Source organism: Argopecten irradians, chromosome 15 (genome assembly GCF_041381155.1).
Source record: "Argopecten irradians isolate NY chromosome 15, Ai_NY, whole genome shotgun sequence".
In the NCBI taxonomy this organism is placed as follows: Eukaryota; Metazoa; Mollusca; class Bivalvia; order Pectinida; family Pectinidae; genus Argopecten; species Argopecten irradians.
In genome coordinates, this window is record NC_091148.1 from 30949078 (window position 1) to 30972255 (window position 23178).

General features: G+C 32.5%; 4 protein-coding genes across 10 annotated transcripts in view; 2 read left to right on the forward strand and 2 right to left on the reverse strand.

Moving 5' to 3' along the window:
- Window positions 1-249: 249 nt before the first annotated feature.
- On the forward strand, window positions 250-5801 carry LOC138309455 (alpha-(1,3)-fucosyltransferase C-like). 5 transcript variants are annotated; one of them, XM_069250655.1, is made up of 4 exons: window positions 254-389; window positions 1437-1633; window positions 2831-2949; window positions 4624-5801. In XM_069250655.1, exons 3-4 carry the CDS (start codon window positions 2927-2929, stop codon window positions 5780-5782), a joined length of 1182 nt encoding a protein of 393 aa, XP_069106756.1. In that variant the 5' UTR covers window positions 254-389; window positions 1437-1633; window positions 2831-2926; the 3' UTR covers window positions 5783-5801. The 5 variants fall into 5 exon arrangements, with proteins under 5 accessions (XP_069106755.1, XP_069106756.1, XP_069106759.1 ...); XM_069250657.1 differs by lacking the exon at window positions 1437-1633 and adding an exon at window positions 734-872 and having other exon boundaries at window positions 290-389; XM_069250656.1 differs by lacking the exon at window positions 254-389 and adding an exon at window positions 891-1051.
- A 31-nt stretch (window positions 5802-5832) lies between these two features.
- On the reverse strand, window positions 5833-9634 carry LOC138309452 (alpha-(1,3)-fucosyltransferase C-like). The gene is made up of 2 exons (XM_069250649.1): window positions 9062-9634; window positions 5833-7602 (listed from the first exon to the last, which is right to left on the reverse strand). The coding sequence occupies exons 1-2, from the start codon at window positions 9112-9114 to the stop codon at window positions 6213-6215; spliced, it is 1443 nt and encodes a 480-aa protein (XP_069106750.1). The 5' UTR covers window positions 9115-9634; the 3' UTR covers window positions 5833-6212.
- LOC138309453 (alpha-(1,3)-fucosyltransferase C-like) overlaps window positions 8868-23178 on the forward strand; it is a 33885-nt gene continuing 19574 nt past the window's right edge. The window contains exons 1-2 of one of the 2 annotated variants that reach the window (XM_069250652.1): window positions 8868-9173; window positions 11561-11604. The gene's annotated coding sequence lies outside the window, so the exon portion shown is untranslated. Of the gene's footprint in view, window positions 9174-10151; window positions 10921-11560; window positions 11605-23178 lie in introns of those variants that run through there. The other variant, XM_069250651.1, reaches the window with a different exon arrangement.
- On the reverse strand, window positions 11527-19778 carry LOC138309456 (alpha-(1,3)-fucosyltransferase C-like). Of its 2 annotated transcripts, none has more exons than XM_069250659.1 (2): window positions 19672-19778; window positions 11527-12711 (listed from the first exon to the last, which is right to left on the reverse strand). In XM_069250659.1, the coding sequence occupies exons 1-2, from the start codon at window positions 19686-19688 to the stop codon at window positions 11547-11549; spliced, it is 1182 nt and encodes a 393-aa protein (XP_069106760.1). In that variant the 5' UTR covers window positions 19689-19778; the 3' UTR covers window positions 11527-11546. The 2 variants fall into 2 exon arrangements, with proteins under 2 accessions (XP_069106760.1, XP_069106761.1); XM_069250660.1 differs by lacking the exon at window positions 19672-19778 and adding an exon at window positions 17390-17613.

Below are 23178 nucleotides of genomic sequence, written 5' to 3' on the forward strand. Positions count from 1 at the left end.
ACTGTATCTTGGTACAGTGGTATGCACAGTTACAGTACAGTACAGGCTTCACAGAACTTGAGCAGACGACAGCACAAAATAAAAGGAAAAACATATTGATTTTATACCTGCGCAGTCTTTTATCCCTTGGAAACCCAAAAAAACTCACACTGCCGCCTTTCTTGAACGCATTCGAGCATTTGAACACGCAACAAGTCTTCACCATATTGACTAATCAGCTGTCAAAATTTTCGATGCGGATGTTTACGTTACCCACTCAATGGTATTTAAGCGCATACGCGAGGTTCAGGACCGCAGATAATGCGAAAAGGTCTACTGAACTATTGTGTCTTCTTAGGCCGGACAGTTATCAATTTAATTGTTTGTGTTCTGGTTGTCTAGTGATGACGGTAAGTGGTGTTTTATCTTATTATCATCTGATGTAATTTGTTATACATTGTATAAACTTAAATATTTTTCTCTTATTTTCTTAGGAACCTTGTGAAGCATTATTTATGTCTATTTATATCATGGAGCATACTTGTTGCGTGTGCATTGTTTAGGAGGGGTGTTCCAAAATTATTGTTACTTTGGTGATTTCTCTTTGATATAAGTAATTCTGATCATTTTACTTTGCCCTGTCCCCCGAAGTACTCCCCCTCTGCATTTATGCATCGTTTCAACCGATCGATCCACTTTTGATACTGGTAAATGGCAGAGCCAAAGGCATTTCTTGATTTATATTTTGTTCCAGACAGGTGAAATTTTAGTTTGGGGAACAAGAACAAGTCACAGGGGGCCAAGTCTGGTGAATATGTGGGGGAGGACAGTGACCTTTTCTGCCTTCAAAAACTCCGTTACAATGCGCGCCTTGTGTGCTGGCGCATTATCATGTAAGAGCCTGAGGTACTTCAAACCTGTCTGTGGGCGGCGGCGTTTGTAGACTTTCTTAAGTTTTCGAAGTACAACGTCTCTATAATACTTCGCTGTGACAGTTTTACGTTTTGGAATATGGATTTGAATGATTGGACCCTTGTTATCAAAGAATATGACATATAAAACCTTCCTCATGGTGCGTATTCTTTTAGCAATGCTAGGGCGCCTGGCGTGTTTGTTTGCCCATATTCGATTAGAGCATTTTCTTTTGGGTTCGAAAAAATACACCCATGTTTCATCACCTGTGACCAAATTATCAAAAGCCTTTTTGCTGTATTTTGGGTATTTCTTCAATAAGGATTTGGCCTTGTCAACCCGGGACCTCTTTTGGTTGTCAGTTAGTAAATGGGGTATCCACCTGGCATTGATCTTGCCCAGCTTAAGATGTTTCTTTAAAATGTAATGAATACGTGATAAAGACAAGCCTGTCATTTTAGCTAACTGCCGGACAGTGTACCTTGCATCTTTTTCAAGGATTTGCCGAATTAGTTCAATGTTATGCTTTGTTGTTGTTGTTGCAGGGCGACCTGTGTGGGCAACATCTTCAAGCTGCTGGTGTCCCGACTTAAATCGAGCAACCCACCTACAAATAGTCATATATGACATTTGACCCTTCCCATATATATCACACACCCCACGATGAATATCCGCCGACTTTAAGCCAAGTAGAGACCTACCTTTGATATAGGCCCTACAAAACAATGTACACAGCACCAAGGTCAGTGTAATTGTGAGCGAGATATTTACTTATATCACGCTTCAGACATCACGCTATCGCCACGAGGTAGTTTTAAGCCCGTTTAGCACGATTTCCACGAGATATTGCGCAAGTAACATTAATTTCGAAACATCCTTCGTATATTTGCTGATCAGTTATTGAAGTTCACCGTCTTCATAATTATGACGGAATATCTTTGGTTTTCTCAACAATCTTCAAAAGTTTCGAACTTCGGTTTAACACTTATGTCAATTATTTAACGTGATAATACTAATGGCTTCCTTTATAATTTCAATTAAAATATACTATAAATAGACTATTGTAATTGAAAATACAATTGTACCACACAAAGTCATTTACTGATCTCCATGTTGTTTACATCTGACATGACTTGTTTGTATTGTTTCCGTCTGGATAAAGGATGGATTGTCTCAAAAACTTTATATAATAGGCTTTTATGGAAAATTTATGAATGCATTAGTCATCCTATAGGATGAATAACGCATTAGCTATGGTATTGAAATATATGTTATAATAAGTTTGTGTTATTCATTCTTATGTTACTTCGACTCTGTTTCAACTACACGGGACATTATGGAAAATGCAATTATTCGTGCTGTAATATTAAAATAATACTCAACGCAAATTGTGAACTGAAAATGACCATCTGCTGATGATAATGGCATGGTATACTAGAGGAAAGTTTATTAAAACTAAGACTTTATTATATGCTATATAGCATGAAACATTCGTGTGTACTTCTTTTCGCGGTTTGGAGATTTTAATAATTTCGTGGGTAGAAATATTTGTGGTTAGCTGACGGAGCAATAGTGACAATATTATATAAATAAAATTCAAAGCAGCCATGTAAACAACACACATTTCCACACAGCGAACGTTCCATGTTATAGTGTATATAAACAGTTCACTTAAAATATTCAGCGACGACATACATGTTCTAAACAATGCACGGGTTGCATAATAGAAAATGATTAGGTTTTCTGATTAAAATAAAAGTAATTCGTTTCATGAATACATGCCTTTAAGGATCTGGTGTAACCTTGAAATTACAAGTAGTATTACTTTTTTATTCATAAAATAAAATCTTGAAACCAACAGTCTATTTTTAAATTCTTATGTATGATAAACGTATATCAAATTTTGATGTTAACTCTTCTTTATCATCTATTATGACAGATATAGAGAGCTGTCTAAATCAGCGTGTTCAATTCCGGTGTATCACGTCAATATTTCCGGTGTATCACGTCAACATTTCCGGTGTATTACGTCATCATGTCCAGTAACCAGGTGCAAAGGTAATCCTTTTTCTCTCTCCTATTAGTAGTAATTATGGTCCGAGGCGTAATCTTCGCCATCTGAAGTAGTTACCTTTTTAGTTATGTTTTACAGCAGGACTGTTGAGTCGTCTTTGCATATTACAGAGTTAGCACCCTTGTGGGTAGGTATTGATTGTTGCGTCATTAATTTGTGAACATGTCGTTTTCTCCAGGAAATATAACGTAACGCTAGCAAAGACATTACGTCACAATAATACCTACCCACAGCAAAAGAAAAAAACCAAAAAAAAAAAAAAAAAAAAAAAACAACAGATAACTGTAATATGCAAATACATATGAATTCAATCAATGTAGATCTAATAATCAAATTACAATCACAAAAACATTCTACAAAACATCGAAAGAACTCTGAATCAAAGTATCCAGTATAGCCAGTATATAGAGTGTTTGACTCTTGAAATTCTGATTTGACTCTTGGGTTTTAAAGCTTATGTCTATTTGTCATATATATTTGACTCTTCAGATTTCTGAGAAACGGTGATTTGACTCCTGAAACCGCTAAAAGTCAAGGGTCAACTTGATGCCCTGTCTAAATCAACCAAAACAAAGAATGCTTAAAATAAGGTGTCTCACCAACAAAATCTACCATATGAATTTAGATCATTCCATTATTCCAACAAATTCTATTGACGAGATTTTATGTCAATAGGATTGAATAACAGGCGAAGCCTATATATATAAATTTAGATCACGTCCTTGTCAAGTCTTGTATCATTCGAAAATATTGTTTTTTTCTCTTTAGATTCTTATTTGTTCGTGTCCATTGAAAACAATATATGTTGTATGCTGAAATCTATATTTAAAGGGGAAAAACAATGTGTACTAACACTTTACTTTTACATCTCTTTCAATACAATAAAGATAATCCCTAATTGTCTTAATGTAATGTACTAATGAAACTAATGTTGATCAAACCTTAGTACATATTTTATTACCTGGTGTATAATATCATAAAAAGTCTTACACTAGTTTATATCGTAGCTTAAACCTATATTTTCTAAAAAATTTTTCGTTTTCAATATTAGTTCAAACAAAACACCTAACATATGTGGTACATGTGTATAGACAATGAATGTAGCCTGACCTTGGACGAACTGTGAAATGGGTACGCTGGTTCTGTTTAGTACCTAGTTCGCAATTTCTTGCACTACATTGAACTCTTCATAAAAACATTATTTTCTCCGCAGTGAAGTTAGCTTTTATATCGTATTTGGTTGCATCATTTTGTCGATTTTGGTTATATAACACGTTATATATTTCTATATATACATTATATCTTTATTTTTTCTCCTTAAGAAACAATGTCAGATATTTACCAAAAGTTGTCCAGACGATAGAAAGTAGTCTGCTGTCTAGCCGATAATATTTCCACAATTTTCCAATGTTTCATTTTCAATATATCATTAATTTTGTCACATTAAACATTTTATGAAACTGTTTCTTTCTTCATTCTAACCTATAGGTTGAAAATGCTAATACATGTAAAACACTATTTTCTCAAAAATTACACAACGGAAAAAATATACTATGGGACTGAAAAAGTAGAGAATGTTTATAAATATGATAATTGTTTGTAGAATCCATCAATAAATAAAACAATATTAGATACATTTTATATTTTTCTACTTACAGACTTCATAAAAGCCGATGGCTGCAGATGCTGATGATAATACTCTTGTGTTTACTTTGGATTGGAATATTTTACACTTGGTCAAACATTGCTCTCTGGAGTTACAAACCAGTTCCGGTTATACTTACATATTTAAATGTTACTGCAAATACTACCACACAGACTGTAAATAGCTCTCATGTGTCCGTAAACTACCGATATAAAACCATCGACCGTCAGATCCGTAAACATCACTTCAACCCTAACCAATGGACAGGACCTGATACCTTCAAAGAGTGTGCCTTTAATTGTTTTATTACATTTGGTGGTACTTATAAACATTATTCCACCAGTAAATTCGTAATTTTTGATGCAAGTCATACACTTCCTCGTAAACCGCCCCCAAAGCCGCCTGGTCAAACGTGGATTTATCATGGCATGGAGCCGCCATTTCTTCAACCAAGACTGCAGAACTGGAGGCGGAAGTTTAACTGGACAATTTCCTACAGGAGAGACGCTGATTTTACTCATACTTACGGAACAATGTTATTTAAACAAGTAAAAGACACAGAGCGGATACTACTCAGAAATAATTGGCCAGGGAAAACTCGTGGTGTGGCTTGGTTTGTTACCAAACGGAATGTACCGAGCGGTCGAGACCAGTTCGTCAGGAGTTTACGTAAATTTATCAATGTAGATATTTACTCGAGGAATGGACTTAGAAAATGTCCTACTCGTCAAATTAAAGACTGTTTCAAATTATTAAGAGATCAATATAAATACTATCTTTCCTTTGAGAACTCTTTATGCCGTGATTACGTCACGGAAAAATGTTTCAAGATATACGCACACTTAGCTGACGTCATACCCGTCGTTAGGGGCGTGGAGGATTATTCGCTGTTTGTTCCACCTAATTCATACATAGACACAGCTAAATTTAGTAACATTTCTAGTCTGGCGCAATTGCAGATGGAGCTTGTAAACAATAGAACTGCATTTGAGAACTATTTCCAGTGGAGGAAATACTACTATGCTAAACCAACAGGGAGCCGGACATTTTGTAAGCTTTGTGCCGAGGTCCATAGAGTTCCAGTCAAACAAAGATTGTACGATGATCTGGATACCTGGATACAAGGCGATAAAAATAACCACATGTGTCAAAAGGCATCTGATATCAAATAAAAGAAAATCTTTAGTTTTATTATAAGTTCATTTTTTTATTTATCTTGTCAGAATTGATGTTAGCATATATTTTATCACATGATATTCCTCCGCAGAATAGTAATTAGAATATCATAGAGTTTTAAAATTCCATCTAATAGGAAAAGGTCTTTAGTATAGTTTATTCGATTTGAAGATAAAAATCTGGAAAAATCAACGTATTTCGAGGTAAATTGCAGTGATTTTCAGTCACATTAATTTCAAATAAACTACTAGGTTGACGAGGAAAGTGATTTGTTGATTTGTTTATCATCTACACGTTTCAATAATAACATTTCTGACATCTACTTGTTCCAATAATAACATTTCTGACATCTACTTGTTCCAAAATCTGGAATAAGAGTTTGTTAATTATGCTAAAATGACGCGACTAATATTTGACGCGAATATTTTATTTGAGATCTCTTGCGTACCTACACATCTTGTTCTTGTATATTTCTGAACCTTTCATCCAATCAGCGATGTCGTTATACACGCGCTGGTATTTCTGTACGTGGTGAAGGCGTTTACATACGTCACACAAGCCACTAGTACCAGATCGCGTGAAATAAAACTGCTTCCACCAGGAAAAGTACTTGTTAACATCCTTTTTACTGTCTTTCAAAGGTTTCAGAAATTGTGCCAGATCTGAAACCGATTTAAAATCATTAGTATTGATATAGGATTGAGGTGGTAGATACATAGTCAGATTACACATTCCTCGTATTATAGGTAAAACATACGTCATATCTACAAAGATATTATACACTTTCTCCGTGATATAGTCCACACACAACGAGTTCTCCAACGATAGATAATACCTATACAGCTTATTTACCATTGTGGTACAGTCCTGCCATTCTTTAGACGGACACGAAAGATTTCCACATTTTCCAAATATGTCCAAATTGACGTGTTTTGATAGCATATTTGCATATGTAGCTCGGCTGCTCTGCACGTGACACCGGGAAACAAACCATGCTGCGTCACGTGATTTATTTTGCCATAGTAACGGAACACTGTTCATGTAATTTTCAACGTCCAATTCGATGTCTCTGAAATGGAGTGTTGCAAATGGTTGCATGATATCAGAATCTCGACGGAATGTATATGTCCAGTTAAATAATCTTTTCCAATGTCGGTAATCAGTATTACTATTGCCAGGAGATTCCATTGAATGAAATATCCATGTCTGCCCGGACGTTTTCTTCGGTGGCGATTTATTCACACTGGACATGTGGAATATAACAGCGGGTGCAGACTGGAAGTCACTTCCGGAAGTCATATAGCAGGGGTATGGACATTGTTCTAACACATTAGGGCTTATCCACTGAGGGGGATTGTAGTAATGGATCCGGATACACTTCCGGCTCGATATATTCCGGAGCATATTGTTACAAGTGTCTATTTTAATTTTCCCAGGAACGTTCACGAAGTCTAACGGTGACACAGTATGTCTAATACTTGGACGAGGTTTGGCGGGAGTTCTCTGACGATGCTGTTTAATTCTAATATTTTTATTAGAGGTTTCCACACGTAGTTTAGGAACGTTTTCAGTGTTGATTGATGCCTTATAGATTTCAGCGGCCATTTTCCGTATCTGCGATGTTGGTTGGGTCGAGGGTTTGGATGGTGGCGATTTAGGTTGAAATGGTGATGGTTTAATTTGAAAAGGTATGCGTTTAGATTTTAATAAATCAGGCACCTGCTCTTTAAGGTAATTCATAGTTATATAAAGAGCACCGACCGACAGGACAAGGAGGACAGCAAACGTGGACAGACGGGTCATCCAGAGGGGCATCCTGAAAAAAGGAAATTAACTAGATATTTAATCATCGCCTCTGGATTCTTTCACAATCCCTTTGTTAATACACAGAAGTAACCTGCTCGTTTATGGTTCACGCGAAGCGCAGGCGTTAGAGCAAAATATTGCCATAATAGGCAAGAGTTTTCTTATAAACTATGTTGTCTTTCAAAACCATTCCGTCTTTGAATATTACAGAATATCCATCGTTACGTTATTATTTTGTGAGCACAATTCAGGTCGTTTTCTCCAAACAATATGACGATTCTCTCGTAAAAATATGACGTCACAATCAATACCTACCCGCAAGTGCAGATAACTCTGCATTATTCAAAAGCGTGAAAGCGCAAAATTTTGATAGAGAATTTTAATAGATATATAAACAGTATATCAGACAAAACTCGTCTTGTCACCGTAAAGTTATATGACTTTAATCTGTAATACTACATTACAAAAAATAAACCCACTGTGATAATTGTTTGTCCATTAACTCCTGTCACCGTTATATAGCAGCTTTAATATAACGCTGAATGACTTCAATACCTGGATAAATTACATTGTGTGAAGCAAGTCCAGAAAAGTTGTCGATAAATGCTATGATAGTCTATAATTATTTACACTTTGTATAAGTTGATATCACCAGTGTACACATTGCACATCGTACAACGAAGATTAATAAAGGATTTTGAATGAAAATTCATTTCATATGAGATTTTATGAAACTTAAAGAATGTTTGACGTTTTGACGTTTTTATTCTGTAATACGTGGCAATGACACGAGACAAGATTAATAAAATTGAACAAAATCTCGTATGAAGTAACAATAATTTAATATCAAGGTTTTACTACGATAACCTACATTCCAACGAAATACTACGTCACAATGTGCTGGAGCCAACGAATACAGTCAATTTGTCCCGCCTCCATCGAATCCTGACATCACTGTATTTTTTGTCATGACGTCTGAATGGATTTCCTGCCAGACGCAGCCAATGAAAATCCCTTCATGTTATAATACACTACAGACATATAGAATCTTACATGATTGTTCATTTCATATGAGATACTTTTTTTCACATAACTACAAGAACCTACATAACAAAGAATTTCACGTCAAATTGTATTCGGAAAATCCAGCGGAGGCCGCCATTTTGTTACACTATTCTGTAATTCTGACATCATTTATTGTTTCTGAATGACGCCACAATAAAATTTCCAACCAATGAAAATCTCTCCAGTTAATATTACACTAGTGACATATGCAAAAATATTTCGTGTGCAAAATCAGTGAATATCAGTCAGATTATGTGATAATATACAAATATTTCATTTAACACTGTGTCCATTATGATTAACTACATTTGTTATGTCGCACGATCCTCTATAATGACATATCAACATACATCATCAAACATTTTATATTATCTCGATAATCTGTGTAAATCCATACCACTTACCTAGAGAGTCTACATTTCAGCAACATTCTTGAAATCCGAGGACAGTACATCATACTATAACCCGAGGACGGTGAACCGGTGTCAAATGACTTTGCAATGGACCTAAGTTCAGGTATATTATTAGCACTGTATTATAATGGAAGGGCCGGTTTTATTGGTGTCTACAAAAGCTTGGTATATTTTATCGCTTGTTTTCCAATTCTTGGTAATTAACCTATATTCAATTTGAAATAAGAAAACTTAACAACACATTAGAAAATCCATTTTTATCTCATTATATTTGTCTATCCTATGGAAACAGCATTCGTTGGCTTGTGTAGTATACACAATCACAAAGTACTGATGAATTTTACGAGACCAAGCTTGTAATCATTGCCGGTATACCCGTCTCGTTTACGGAGAACCAAGTGCCCGCCGTGTCCTTTGTTCTTACCAATGAACAGGTATTACCACCACTATGTTCATTGTGTGTTATTGTTCTTCGTATCAGTCCTGGTATCTTGCACGAAGGTTTAGTAGATTAAATGTGACGATTTGAAACCCTGGCTGTTAAAATGTTTTCAACGTGAAGAATTTTTAAAGGAAAAGTTAAACACATGTGAAGTCAATCCACTTTGAACATAAGTACGCGGTGTATTTCGGAATATTTTGTTCAAGTTGAACATAACTGCCCTGCGTATTTCGAAGTATTTTTAGTTCCAAATACTTTTGCTAAATATTAAAGATCTTGGAACGCAGAACTGTTTTCCTTTGCGTTTTAGATATCATAGTAAAAATATGAACTCGAATGATTGGAATTGAACGCTTTATTTCGAACTTGCTATATAATTAAATATTTTTAATATAAGGATTATCATGATTTTATCTGATAATATCAATATTATATGAGTGGCAATGCAATAAGAAAATTATGCAGGCGGAAACTGAAAACGAATCTTGTCAACTATCATATTAATTAAAGATGCTCCACCACCGACAGCGCATAAATGATATTAATTACTTGAACAATAATTGGTGTTTAATCGTGTATATATATGTCTAGTTAACACAAAAAAATGATAATATTTATTTGCATTTGGTGCATATCGAAATCAGTACTTCATTCCGTATAGGACATAGTGCCACGGAATTTTTTCGGGATGCAATTAGTTATTTTTTCTTATTTTTTCACTTGAAGTAAAATTAGAAGCTCAAACTTTTCAATGGTGGTAATGGTGTAAAGTAAGTAACTTTTGTAACTGAAGAAAAATACTAAATCGTCTGCTCTTGTTTGTGATTGTGAAAAATTACCATTTGTCAGCGGTGGAACATCTTTAATTAGAACTTAAACAAGCAAAACATCCATTTTCACCCTTTGACCTCTAATTACCATGAGTTCAGAAATAATCAGATGTTCTGAATAGTATATTATATGGAGATGGCCTTAAGGTTTCTACAAAACAAAACATATATTTGGAATAAAGATCACAGTCAATAGTATGCCTCCAATGATATTGACTTTATCATGTGTTAACGCTAAAACTTGTCAGTACTCGCACTGTACATGTAAATTGTATTCTGACTGTTTGGTTAAAGTCAAGAATATCAAGTTGTGTGGCATTACGTCAACATTGTGGAATGTTGTTAATTATCACGTAACCCATATAATTTTACATTACGACAAACAAAGCAAAATTCGTGACGAACACTCGTTGTTGGTCTATAAGTATAGGAGAAACACCGAAAACTGTAGATTAGTCAAGATAATGGACAATGCGAGGCCCGAAGATTACAGTTTGAGGTGGTTCTCTTACTTAAAACATGACCCTCTGATGTACAATGCTAACTATGGCTATTGTGTAACTAATCTACAGCTCAAGGTAAATTGTATTCTGAATGTTTGGTTAAAGTCAAGAATATCAAGTTTTGTGGTATAACGTCAACATTGTGGAATGCTGATAATTATCACGTAACCCATATCATTTTACATTACGACAAAAATAGCAAAATTCGTGACAAACACTCGTTGTTGGTCTTTAACATTGGAAAAAAATAATGTTTACGCTTGAAAAGTTACCAGAAATTTATTTACATTAACATTTGATTTTGCAAATAACGATTCAAAGGAGTTCAAATTACATATAGAAAGTAAATTTCACTAGATTAACAACCTTTTAAAAATGTTTTTGGTATTTTAAGATTGATAACAGGTTAATTTTAGGTATTTTTCATTGATAAAATGATAAAGGTGATCATATTACAGATATTTTAGCATTGATAAAAAAGTAATTAAATTATTGATAATTAAATATTGATAATAAGGTTATAATGGTATTAGCATGTAAATATAAATGACACGGTTGTTCATCATTACTTTAGTTCATATAATTTAATTGGCGATTTATCGTAAAATTTTCCAACAAGATGTCCCACTAGACGACAGAAACGTGTAAAATGTTCAGAACACAAGATAAATAAAAATGAAGTGATAAACTTAAGATTTATTTCATTTAATATCAGATGCCTGACGACACATGGGATTATTCTTGTCGCCGTGTACCCAGGTATGTAGATCATCGTACAATCTTTGTTTGACTGGAACTCTATGTACCTCGGCACAAAGCTGACAAAATGTCCGACTTCCTGTTGGCTCATTATAATAGTATCTCTTCCATTGAAAATAGTTCTCAAATGCAGTTTTATTATTGGAAAGTTCAAGCTGTAATGCCGCTAAACTTGAGATGTTACTAAATTTAGCTGTGTCTATATAAGAATTAGGTGGAACAAACAACGAGTAATCCTCCACGCCCCTAGCGACGGGAATGACGTCACTTCTTGTTCTCAGTATTTTAAACAATTTTTCTGTTACGTAATCACGACATAGAGAGTTCTCAAACGAGAGATAAAATTTATATTTATCACCTAACATTTTTTCACAGTCTTTGATTTTTTCTGTTGGACATTGTCTTTTCCCTTTTCGCGAATAAATCTCGACATTAATAATCTTATCTAACCTCTTAGCGAACTCGTTTCGTCTGCTCGGTGCATTTTGATTGGACACAAACCAAGCAACGCCGTGCGTTTTTTCTGTCCAATTACTTTTAAGTCTTATTCTTTCCGTAAGTTTAACTTTCTTGAATAACACTATGCTGTAAGTATGAGTAAAATCAGCGTCTCTCCTGTAGGAAAGTGTCCAATTAAACTTGCGTGTCCAATTCTGTAACCTCGGTTGAAGAAATGGTGGCTCGAGAGAGTAATAAATCCACGTTTGACCCCTTGGCTTTGGAGGGGGCACTCCAGGGAGACGGGAGGGGCCGCCACTCGATGATCCGTCAAATATTACGTATTGGCTCGTTGAATAATTTTTATAATCACGTCCAAATGTTATAGAACATTTATGGGAACACTTTTTAAAGGTATCTGGACCACTATACAGACTAGGGTTAAACCAATGTATGCGAACTTCCTCGTCAATGATTTTGTACTTATTCAACACATAAGAATTATTTCCAGGCTTTGTTGAAACGCTGGTACTAAATCTATTATACGATGAAGTTAAGAACGATTTTGATTTATAAGTTTGCGAATTTGGCCATATGAAGAGTATTCCAAACCCGACGAAACAGGACAGTAGTAACAAGACTCTCTGTTTCCATCGCTTTACATTCATCCTGTAATCATAAAACAAAATAAGGTTTTAAGAATAACGAATGCCAAATCTATGATTTAACATAATAAAGATCTCAACAAATGATGATAGATGACAATACGAAATTCCTTCAAACGATCCATAGTAGTAATATTGCACCCTCTCTCCCTTTCAAAAAAAACATATAAAACAATTACTACCAAATAAATTCTAAATTTTGACCAATCAAAAACCTAGATACCAGTGACCATGTTAAAAGATTGGCTTAGGCACAAAATACTTATTATTAGTATTAATATTCAGTGTGTTCAATTATGTGCTCTATGGTTTCTTGGACAAAAAACGGAGCCAAAAATGGCAAAAAATTATCAAAATTTCCACATTTTTATACTGTATGCATATTTCGGATGGTTATCATAGCAACTCAAGCTGCAAAATTAGAAATTACAATTGAATCAGGAATGTAATACACATTTCAAATACAACAATTTAATCATTATATATTACTGAAATTTCACTGATTTGGGGGCCAAAATGTGCCCAAACCATACGTGGTAGTGTTTTGACCCATAAAGTTGCGGTTACAGTAAAGTAAATAGATTCAAATTAATATTGAATTAATCAATAATAACATCCAATATTCAATGAGACAAATGTGTCTCTTTTTTCTGATTAAAGAGTAAGTCATTTTACAATTACTGACTTTACCAAATGCAATAATAGCAATTTTGACCAGAAAGATCAAAATGTCATACATTGTAACACAGATCCAATTTTCCTACTAAATTTCAACTCTAACTTTGACCTATAAATAGAATTTTTGTTACATTGGTGCCTTTTATGTACATAATATGATAATTGGAGGGAGAAGAGACAACAAACAAAATACCTGTATCTTAAATACACTGTAATGAAATTTACTTTGATACGCATAATCGGATTTGAGCCTAATCGGTGGTCTAACCGACATTGTCCAAATCGATGCTGAGGTTACATATTTTATTTTGTTACGCTTTTTTATATTTTTGATTGCAAGCTTTTTGGGGTTTAACGTTCTGTATTAAACAAATAATTAAACTTTGAAAGTGTAACATAATTCATGGGACACCCTGTATATATAAATATTTAGCTTCTTACTTCATTCACGACCAGTTTACACTCGGTTATTTTTAGATTTGATATGTTTCCTTAAATCTTGTGATCTATCACTCAGAAGTATAAATATAAATATGAGAATGCCTTGATACTTCCACCATATTTTTTGTCTACACAATCATGATAACATGTACGTCCTTGCCCAATATTTACTATTTGAAGTAATTCGTATCCTACAGACATGTTTGTAACCTAAAATACCGGCTATCATTAGCATAGGAATTCACATAATTATTAAGTTCCAGTTGTTACAACCATGTTATTGATACCACACTAGGTTATCTCTGTTATATATATTTAGGGTTAGATAAGCCGCCCTATACAGATAGCTATTGGTATTGCTCCAACACCGTTTGTTTGATCATAAACAACATAGCTTACCTGGATAGCTAATTATTTGTCGTGTAGAAAACAGTCTGTTTTTATAAATACATCAACTGAACTAATTTCACTATGTCGTCTCTTTGCTGACGACACCTCGTTATCATATTCTTCCAAGCATTCAGAAGATATCACACGTGTTGTAAATACTGATTTTAAAACACTAGAAAAATGGTCAAATGATTGGCTTATGTCCTTCAACCCCAAAAAGACAGAAATTATATTAGTATCTCTTTCAAATCTCCCTTACCAGCTAATTTTTACATTTAACAATACCGTAATAGAAATCACACACAAACACAAACACTTAGGAGTAATTTTAAGTAGCGATGCTAAATGGTCTTTGTAGATGAAATTATTAAGAAGGTTTCGAAATATATAGCAACACTTCGTAAATTGAAATTTCTACTAGGCAGAAAAAAAATAGATAAAATGTATCTAACATATATAAAACCTAGTTTAGAGTATGCATGTGAAGTTTGGGATAATTGTGGTGTCACAAATTCTAATAATCTTGAAAATTTACAACTTGATGCCGCCCGTATTATTACAGGACTACCAATATATACCAAAACAGAGTTTATTTATAAAGAAATTGGATGGCTTCCATTATCTATACGGAGAGAGATAAGAAAATTAACCCTCTTTTATAATATTAAACACAACATAGCTCCCTCATATTTATGTTATATATTACCAGAAAACATCGGTGTCCTGACAAACTATGACTTAAGAAATTTCCAGAACGTGAGGCAACATGGTTATAGACTCCAACGCACATTAAACTCCTTCTTTCCTTCAACTTCTTCTCTTTGGAATAATTTAGATATATCTATTAGAAATTCTCCAACTTTAAAAACCTTCAAATCAAATTTAAGTAAATCTTTCCTTCCACAAACCGATTTGTGTTTTCTAAATGTTGGTACTAGACGTCTTAATATTCTCCATTGTAGATTAAGAAATAGAGCAAGTACTTTAAATTACGATCTTTTCAGATCCAATCTTTTGCCTTCAGCACGATGTGAGTGTGGATTCACGTGCGAAGACTCTTATCACTTTTTCCTTACATGCCCAAAATATCACATTATACGACAGACATTATTAAACGGTCTTCATTGGTACCCCGGTGACATCACATTAGATACAGTACTAAGAGGAGATGCAGATTTAGAAAATGATGCTAACTTTAATATTGCAAAGGTAGTCCAAATTTATATTGATAGTACTGGCAGGTTTTGACATTATGAGCATCCAACCCCATTTCCCATATCTATCCCGTATCTTAGTTGATTAATAGATTATATGTTATACATATGTCTACAGTATAAATCAGTTGTATCTGCTGGCTGGTGTAGTTGAAAGATTTTCAAGGAAAGGAATGGCTTCGAGTGGATCTCCAGTGCAATGTTTTCTATGGAATGTGTATAATGGACAACGTTTTAAGGAAGTAACCGATCGGTGTTTCCCAGCCAGTCAGATAACTATGTACACAATTATCACTTTTACAAATAATTATAAGTTAATAAATAACTATTCTCCTCTCCTATACTCCTCCATCTTTCCCTTTTCTCCTTCATTCTTAAAATAGAAAATTTTGATTCATATTATATATAAGTATTGTCTTCATTGCTGTCCATTATGTATATATTCATATTATGTATTCGGGAGAGGACGTTACTAAGTTGGCAAAACTTGTGTCCAATCCCTGTTGTCAATAATTTACGACAATAAAAATATGTTTAAAATAAAAAATCACAGAGCTGGTTTGGGCTGCCATGTGACTGTCACACAAACAGATCACTTGTACTATCGCCTGATTTAACTCAACTCACGCTTGACACCCCAGGTATATCCAGGTATTTTGTCAATAAAAATCAATTTACTTTTTTATGGTGAAGTTTTATTTAAAATTAGAGGTTTGATAGTGCCTTACATTGAATTTTCCTTCACAATTAGATGTTTATCCGATGGTATCATTGACCAAGTAAATATTCTCTCAGCCATTTATATAACAATAAAACAATAATTCGATAATTCGTGTATACATATTTTCCATAAACTCTTGCAATAAAATACAGAATAACATGTAAATAACAAAAAGATGCATGTATTTTTATATTTTTATGTATTACTTAGTGAAAACAAATTATAACCTTTTACTAATTATTTATTAATTGGTTGTAACATTGGCTTGGTGTTTCTAAAAATAAACATTCCAGTATTTTTTATCTTAAGATAACAACTGAACCGTTTTCGTATTCATCATGTTTTGTTGACATATTGATCCAACTAACTAACAGATAGTTTTGGTGTATAAGAACCGGTAGTGGGTACCCACAAATGACATTGCTAAAATCGGATTGCTTTTGGTTTCCAGACTCTGTAAAAAATATTTTAATTTTTAAGCTTCACATTTTTAGTCAAAAGTTAAAGTAAACAATTTTTTGCGAATATGAAATCATTTTACAAAATGAACATTAATTTGACTCAAGTATTTGAAACCAACATATAGATAAATAAATAAATTGATACATAAAACAAAATATATGAATAAATAGATTAATTAAATTGATGAATGAATGGATGAATATATATAATGACAATCTGCTTAATAAGGCCACACTTTTTGGGTCTAGAGGTCAACTTCAATACAATTTGCCCGGTCTATAAAGACCACCTGGCTGTAAAAACCATTTTCTTTGTCCCTTTGTGGTCTTTATAGATAAGTTTGATTGTAAACAAAAGTTAAAATTAATATTGTGAATGCAGTGTTAATGATTAAATTAAATATTTAATTAGAATTATAAAGATAAAATTTAACAAGGCTATTATCTAAAGTTTTTCAGTCAAATGTCTCCCTTCATAACAAAACTGTGGTTGATGATACATTTTTAGATACGTAATCTACGTAGGTAAAGAACGATTTACCGTCGATTAGTCACAAAAATCGCGTTAAAATCTCAAAAACCACGTATTCCAACATTGAACATGTGCGACATAAACATGCCCCACTGTCATAACAGCAGAAATATTAATATTTGTTTGTGATTTGTGATGAAGGCTATACTAACACTGTCTAATATAAGTCCTGTTTATATTATGTATACGTCATGTAACACCTGTAACTGTTCGTGATTGTAAATATATAAAATATAGTTTCTCACCTGTGATTTAATCCGAAACAGTTGAATCTGAATCCATATTATGTATGATATCACGATATTTATTTTTATTTTCTTGTCATTACGCATGTCCACCCTAGTCTTGTTCGATTACCCAGTTATTTTTATCTCATTCATGTCTGTTTTTTTTTCAGTTTGCTAGGCGAAGGCCCAACAAATAACACATAACAGACGAAGTGGACTTATCAGCACGAAGGAAATGGCACTGCAATAGCAAACATTAGCTCATGAATATTCATATTTGAACCAAAGCGAGGTTCAGATGGCCACAATTCTAGAATAATGCACCTTTGTGCAAGAAAAAACATGGAAAAAATTAATAAACGATTGATTTATGTTATATCAGAATGATCAAGCACTATCATCGTTCACTGCATGTCATAAACTTAGGCATCATATATCCTATTCAGGGTTTGTTTAAATACCGTTAGGCCAAACTATACATGTATATTGCTCTGTTAAATGCATGCCAGTGTGCTTTTCCGCAGATTTCAAGTGACAAAATGTCCTCGTACGTTTTTAATATTTTGTTTAACATCGAAATTCAAGCATGTAGAGTAATTATATGTCCTATGTTAAAATACTATTATAGTAAACTTTTAATTGTAAAAATATATTGTTACTTGTGTACTATTATAGTATACTTTTAATTGTAATATATTGTTACTTGTGTACTATTATAGTATACTTTTAATTGTAAATATATTGTTACTTGTGTACTATTATAGTATACTTTTAATTGTAATATATTGTTACTTGTGTACTATTATAGTATACTTTTAATTGTAAATATATTGTTACTTGTGCACTATTATAGTATACTTTTAATTGTAATTGTAATATATTGTTACTTGTGTACTATTACAGTATACTTTGAATTGTAAATATATTGTTACTTGTGCACTATTATAGTATACTTTTAATTGTAATATATTGTTACTTGTGTACTATTACAGTATACTTTTAATTGTAATATATTGTTACTTGTGTACTATTACAGTATACTTTTAATTGTAATATATTGTTACTTGTGTACTATTATAGTATACTTTTAATTGTAATATATTGTTACCTGTGTACTATTATAGTATACTTTTAATTGTAATATATTGTTACCTGTGTACTATTATAGTATACTTTTAATTGTAATATATTGTTACCTGTGTACTATTAAAGTATACTATGAATTGTAAATATATTGTTACCTGTGTACTATTACAGTATACTTTTAATTGTAATATATTGTTACCTGTGTACTATTAAAGTATACTTTGAATTGTAATATATTGTTACTTGTGTACTATTATAGTATACTTTTAATTGTAAATATATTGTTACTTGTGTACTATTATAGTATACTTTGTAATTGTATTAATATATTGTTACTTGTGTACTATTATAGTATACTTTTAATTGTAATATATTGTTACTTGTGTACTATTATAGTATACTTTAATTGTAATATATTGTTACCTGTGTACTATTATAGTATACTTTTAATTGTAATATATTGTTACTTGTGTACTATTAAGTATACTTTGAATTGTAAATATATTGTTACTTGTGTACTATTAAGTATACTTTTAATTGTAAATATATTGTTACCTGTGTACTATTATAGTATACTTTGAATTGTAAATATATTGTTACCTGTGTACTATTATAGTATACTTTGAATTGTAAATATATTGTTACTTGTGTACTATTATAGTATACTTTGAATTGTAAATATATTGTTACTGTGTACTATTATAGTATACTTTTAATTGTAATATATTGTTACCTGTGTACTATTAAAGTATACTTTGAATTGTAATATATTGTTACCTGTGTACTATTATAGTATACTTTTAATTGTAAATATATTGTTACCTGTGTACTATTAAAGTATACTTTGAATTGTAAATATATTGTTACCTGTGTACTATTAAAGTATACTTTGAATTGTAATATATTGTTACTTGTGTACTATTATAGTATACTTTTAATTGTAATATATTGTTACCTGTGTACTATTATAGTATACTTTGAATTGTAAATATATTGTTACCTGTGTACTATTATAGTATACTTTGAATTGTAAATATATTGTTACCTGTGTACTATTATAGTATACTTTGAATTGTAAATATATTGTTACTTGTGAATTTTAAATATATTGTTACTTGTGTACTATTATAGTATACTTTGAATTGTAAATATATTGTTACCTGTGTATTTACTGTAAATAAAATAAGCTTTACACTTATCCGTCCTACACTTACTGTACGTGCTGTTTCATTCATTACTAAGAAGAACTTGATTTCCATCTGAATGGCTGGGTTTTTAAAGTTTTCCACTGCTAACCATGACTACATTACTGCCAAGTTTATTTGGTTTTACCATTCAACAAACCTAGACATGTTATTTATTGATTATAGATGCTATTTCGGTAGGCCATTCATCTCTGCTTTTCTACCGCGATTCCTTTCCTTTATCGACCTACCGACTTTACATGCTGTGTTTCATATAGAAGGAGGATTTTATAGTGAATACTCCTATAAACCATATCACCTATAGTGCAGAGGAATACACCCGAGGGTTGTGATTTATTGTCACGCTCTCAGTGGGAGGGAATGATTCTTTGTCACCCACATACAAAAGAAAAAAAATCGATTTTTTACAATGAATCATGATTATTTTTAAAAACTGTATGACAATCCTCAGGTTGGTAATTTTAAAAGATAAATAAGAGAACTTTGAATATTAGCTGCATTTTAATTTTCACGATTTGATTTTCAGGGCTTATATGATTGAACTGTATATCAACATTTCAGATTTCAAATTTTCGTCAATAGAGAATTTTTTCGCATTTATTTTTGTTTTGTGAAAATGAGTGTAGGCGACATATTTGCAAACAAAATTACTGATTTTTTTTGTCTTTAGCATTTTGAAGATATATCTCCCCAGAGAAATGAATGAATATGCGGTATTGTTAAAAATAACCCTAACCCTAGTGGGAACTGAAAGCAATAATGATCCGCCTTTGGAATTAAGTTGTAAAGCATATATTGGTTGTCAATACGTTCTATCAACAATACAGTTATAACATGCAAAATATTCTGTAATATAATCAATAAGCTATACCACCTATATATGTTGATCTGACGAGTCGGATCGCAAGAGTTTGTTGTGCGGAGGAAAATATCACGAGTGTGCGTAGTTATAACTGTATTGTTGATAGAACTCATTGAAAACCTATAGATGCTTTACAACTTAATTTCAAAGGCTTGACATGGCACTACGGAACAAGGATAATTGTGTTGTAGTATATCTGCAGTCTTATTTGTCATTATTTGAATAGCCTTGAAACAGGGCTCTTCAAACGAGAGTATGTTGTGTAGCTTTCACATAAAGCTTTTAATATTGATCGATTATATCCTGTAATCTGTCCTCAACACGCCGACTATAACCTGACACTACCCAGATTGGTACACTTTTTGAAGGTTATTGTTAAAGATCTCTAACGTTTAATTGATTCCAATTTTCTCATTTAACATTCGACAGTTTAATAGATGCATTTAGTATTAATTTTATGGTTAGTCAACTTGTCAGCAGTACATATATTTATACATAGAGAGCTTTAAAAACATGCCCGCTCCAGCAAATTCGAGTACCTAAAAAGGTACACACCACCTGAATTTGAATTGACTAATACATGTCTAAACATGTTTAACAATGTTTGAATTCATTTTAGAAAAGTTCAAAAAGAAAAAAACAAATTATGTCACATACCTGTCAAAACATCCCATTCAGCCTTGTTTTAACGTTTCTCGGGTTTTTCTGTATGATTTTAATATTTTCATGTTTAAATAGTAATAATAAGCAACAAGGAAGAAAATGATATAACACATTTATATTTATCATTAAGCACTTATTTTTTTTCAGGAGAAATACTGTGAGTTTACATAGTAAACTGAAACCTCTGCTTCATATGTTTCTATACAATGTACCATTTTGGGTAACGTCACTTTATGTGTTGATCTTGTATCGGAAAAAAACGAATGAAATTAATCTAGCAGAACGAGCAATTTGATTAAAATACAGATCCTTATTTTCACGGCGTTGGATAGGAGGATCTGACTACACCCCATTGGGGTTAAGGTATAAATGACCTTAGGAAATTGCCAATAAAATTGCTGCTGTCAGAATCTTGAATGTGACTTTAAGGGGGCGACATTGTTTGAAAAACCTATCGAATTATTTTCGTGTACGAAGCCATCTCGCCCAAAAAGCACAACAAAGCTAATTGTATATGTATAATCAGACGAAATGGCGTTGTCATTTGATGTAGCAATGTGTCGAAAATGCATTTGATTTGAAGTACACGTGGTGAATAGGTCATCCGAAGATGACCCGTTATTTGATGCTGTCAGATCTTCTATTGAAAGGGGATGTTATAAGGATCTGTATTTTAATCAGATCGGAAGAAAGAAGAAATGTTTCTAGCAGTTTATACCTACATAATACTGAAAATTAAGTGGCCGATTCTGTTGTTATGGAGAAGGTTTCGATGATGTCATTAATATTATTCGATCAGACATGTTATACTTACTGTTTAATGTTAAGTTATACTAAATTTCGCTGTATGTATTTATCTAATGTAATCACCACATGTAAGTTCACTGTAATGTATTTATCTAATGTAATCACCACATGTAAGTTCACTGTATGTATTTATCTCATGTAATCACCACATGTAAGTTCACTGTATGTATTTATCTAATGTAATCACCACATGTAAGTTCACTGTATGTATTTATCTAATGTAATCACCACATGTGAGTTGACTGTATGTATTTATATAATGTAATCACCACATGTAAGTTCACTGTATGTATTTATCTAATGTAATCACCACATGTAAGTTCACTGTATGTATTTATCTAATGTAATCACCACATGTAAGTTCACTGTATGTATTTATCTAATGTAATCACCACATGTAAGTTCACTGTATGTATTTATCTAATGTAATCACCACATGTAAGTCCACTGTATGTATTTATCTAATATAATCACAACATGTAAGTTCACTGTATGTATTTATCTAATGTAATCACCACATGTAAGTCCACTGTATGTATTTATCTCATGTAATCTCCACATGTAAGTTCACTGTATGTATTTATCTAATGTAATCACCACATGTAAGTTCACTGTATGTATTTATCTAATGTAATCACCACATGTAAGTCCACTGTATGTATTTATCTCATGTAATCACCACATGTAAGTTCACTGTATGTATTTATCTAATGTAATCACCACATGTAAGTTCACTGTATGTATTTATCTAATGTAATCACCACATGTAAGTTCACTGTATGTATTTATCTCATGTAATCACCACATGTAAGTTCACTGTATGTATTTATCTAATGTAATCACCACATGTAAGTTCACTGTATGTATTTATCTAATGTAATCACCACATGTAAGTTCACTGTATGTATTTATCTAATGTAATCACCACATGTAAGTTCACTGTATGTATTTATCTAATGTAATCACCACATGTAAGTTCACTGTATGTATTTATCTAATGTAATCACCACATGTAAGTTCACTGTATGTATTTATCTAATGTAATCACCACATGTAAGTTCACTGTATGTATTTATCTAATGTAATCACCACATGTAAGTTCACTGTATGTATTTATCTAATGTAATCACCACATGTAAGTTCACTGTATGTATTTATTAATGTAATCACCACATGTAAGTTCA

Coding starts and splice junctions, on each gene's coding strand:
- LOC138309455 (XM_069250654.1), top strand. CDS start 2,927: ATGTCCAGTAACCAGGTGCAAAG. Junction 2,950..4,623: donor TCCAGTAACCAGGTGCAAAG/GTAATCCTTTTT, acceptor TTCTACTTACAG/ACTTCATAAAAGCCGATGGC.
- LOC138309452 (XM_069250649.1), bottom strand. CDS start 9,114: ATGATGTACTGTCCTCGGATTTCAAGAATGTTGCTGAAATGTAGACTC. Junction 7,603..9,061: donor CTGAAATGTAGACTCTCTAG/GTAAGTGGTATG, acceptor TCCTTTTTTCAG/GATGCCCCTCTGGATGACCC.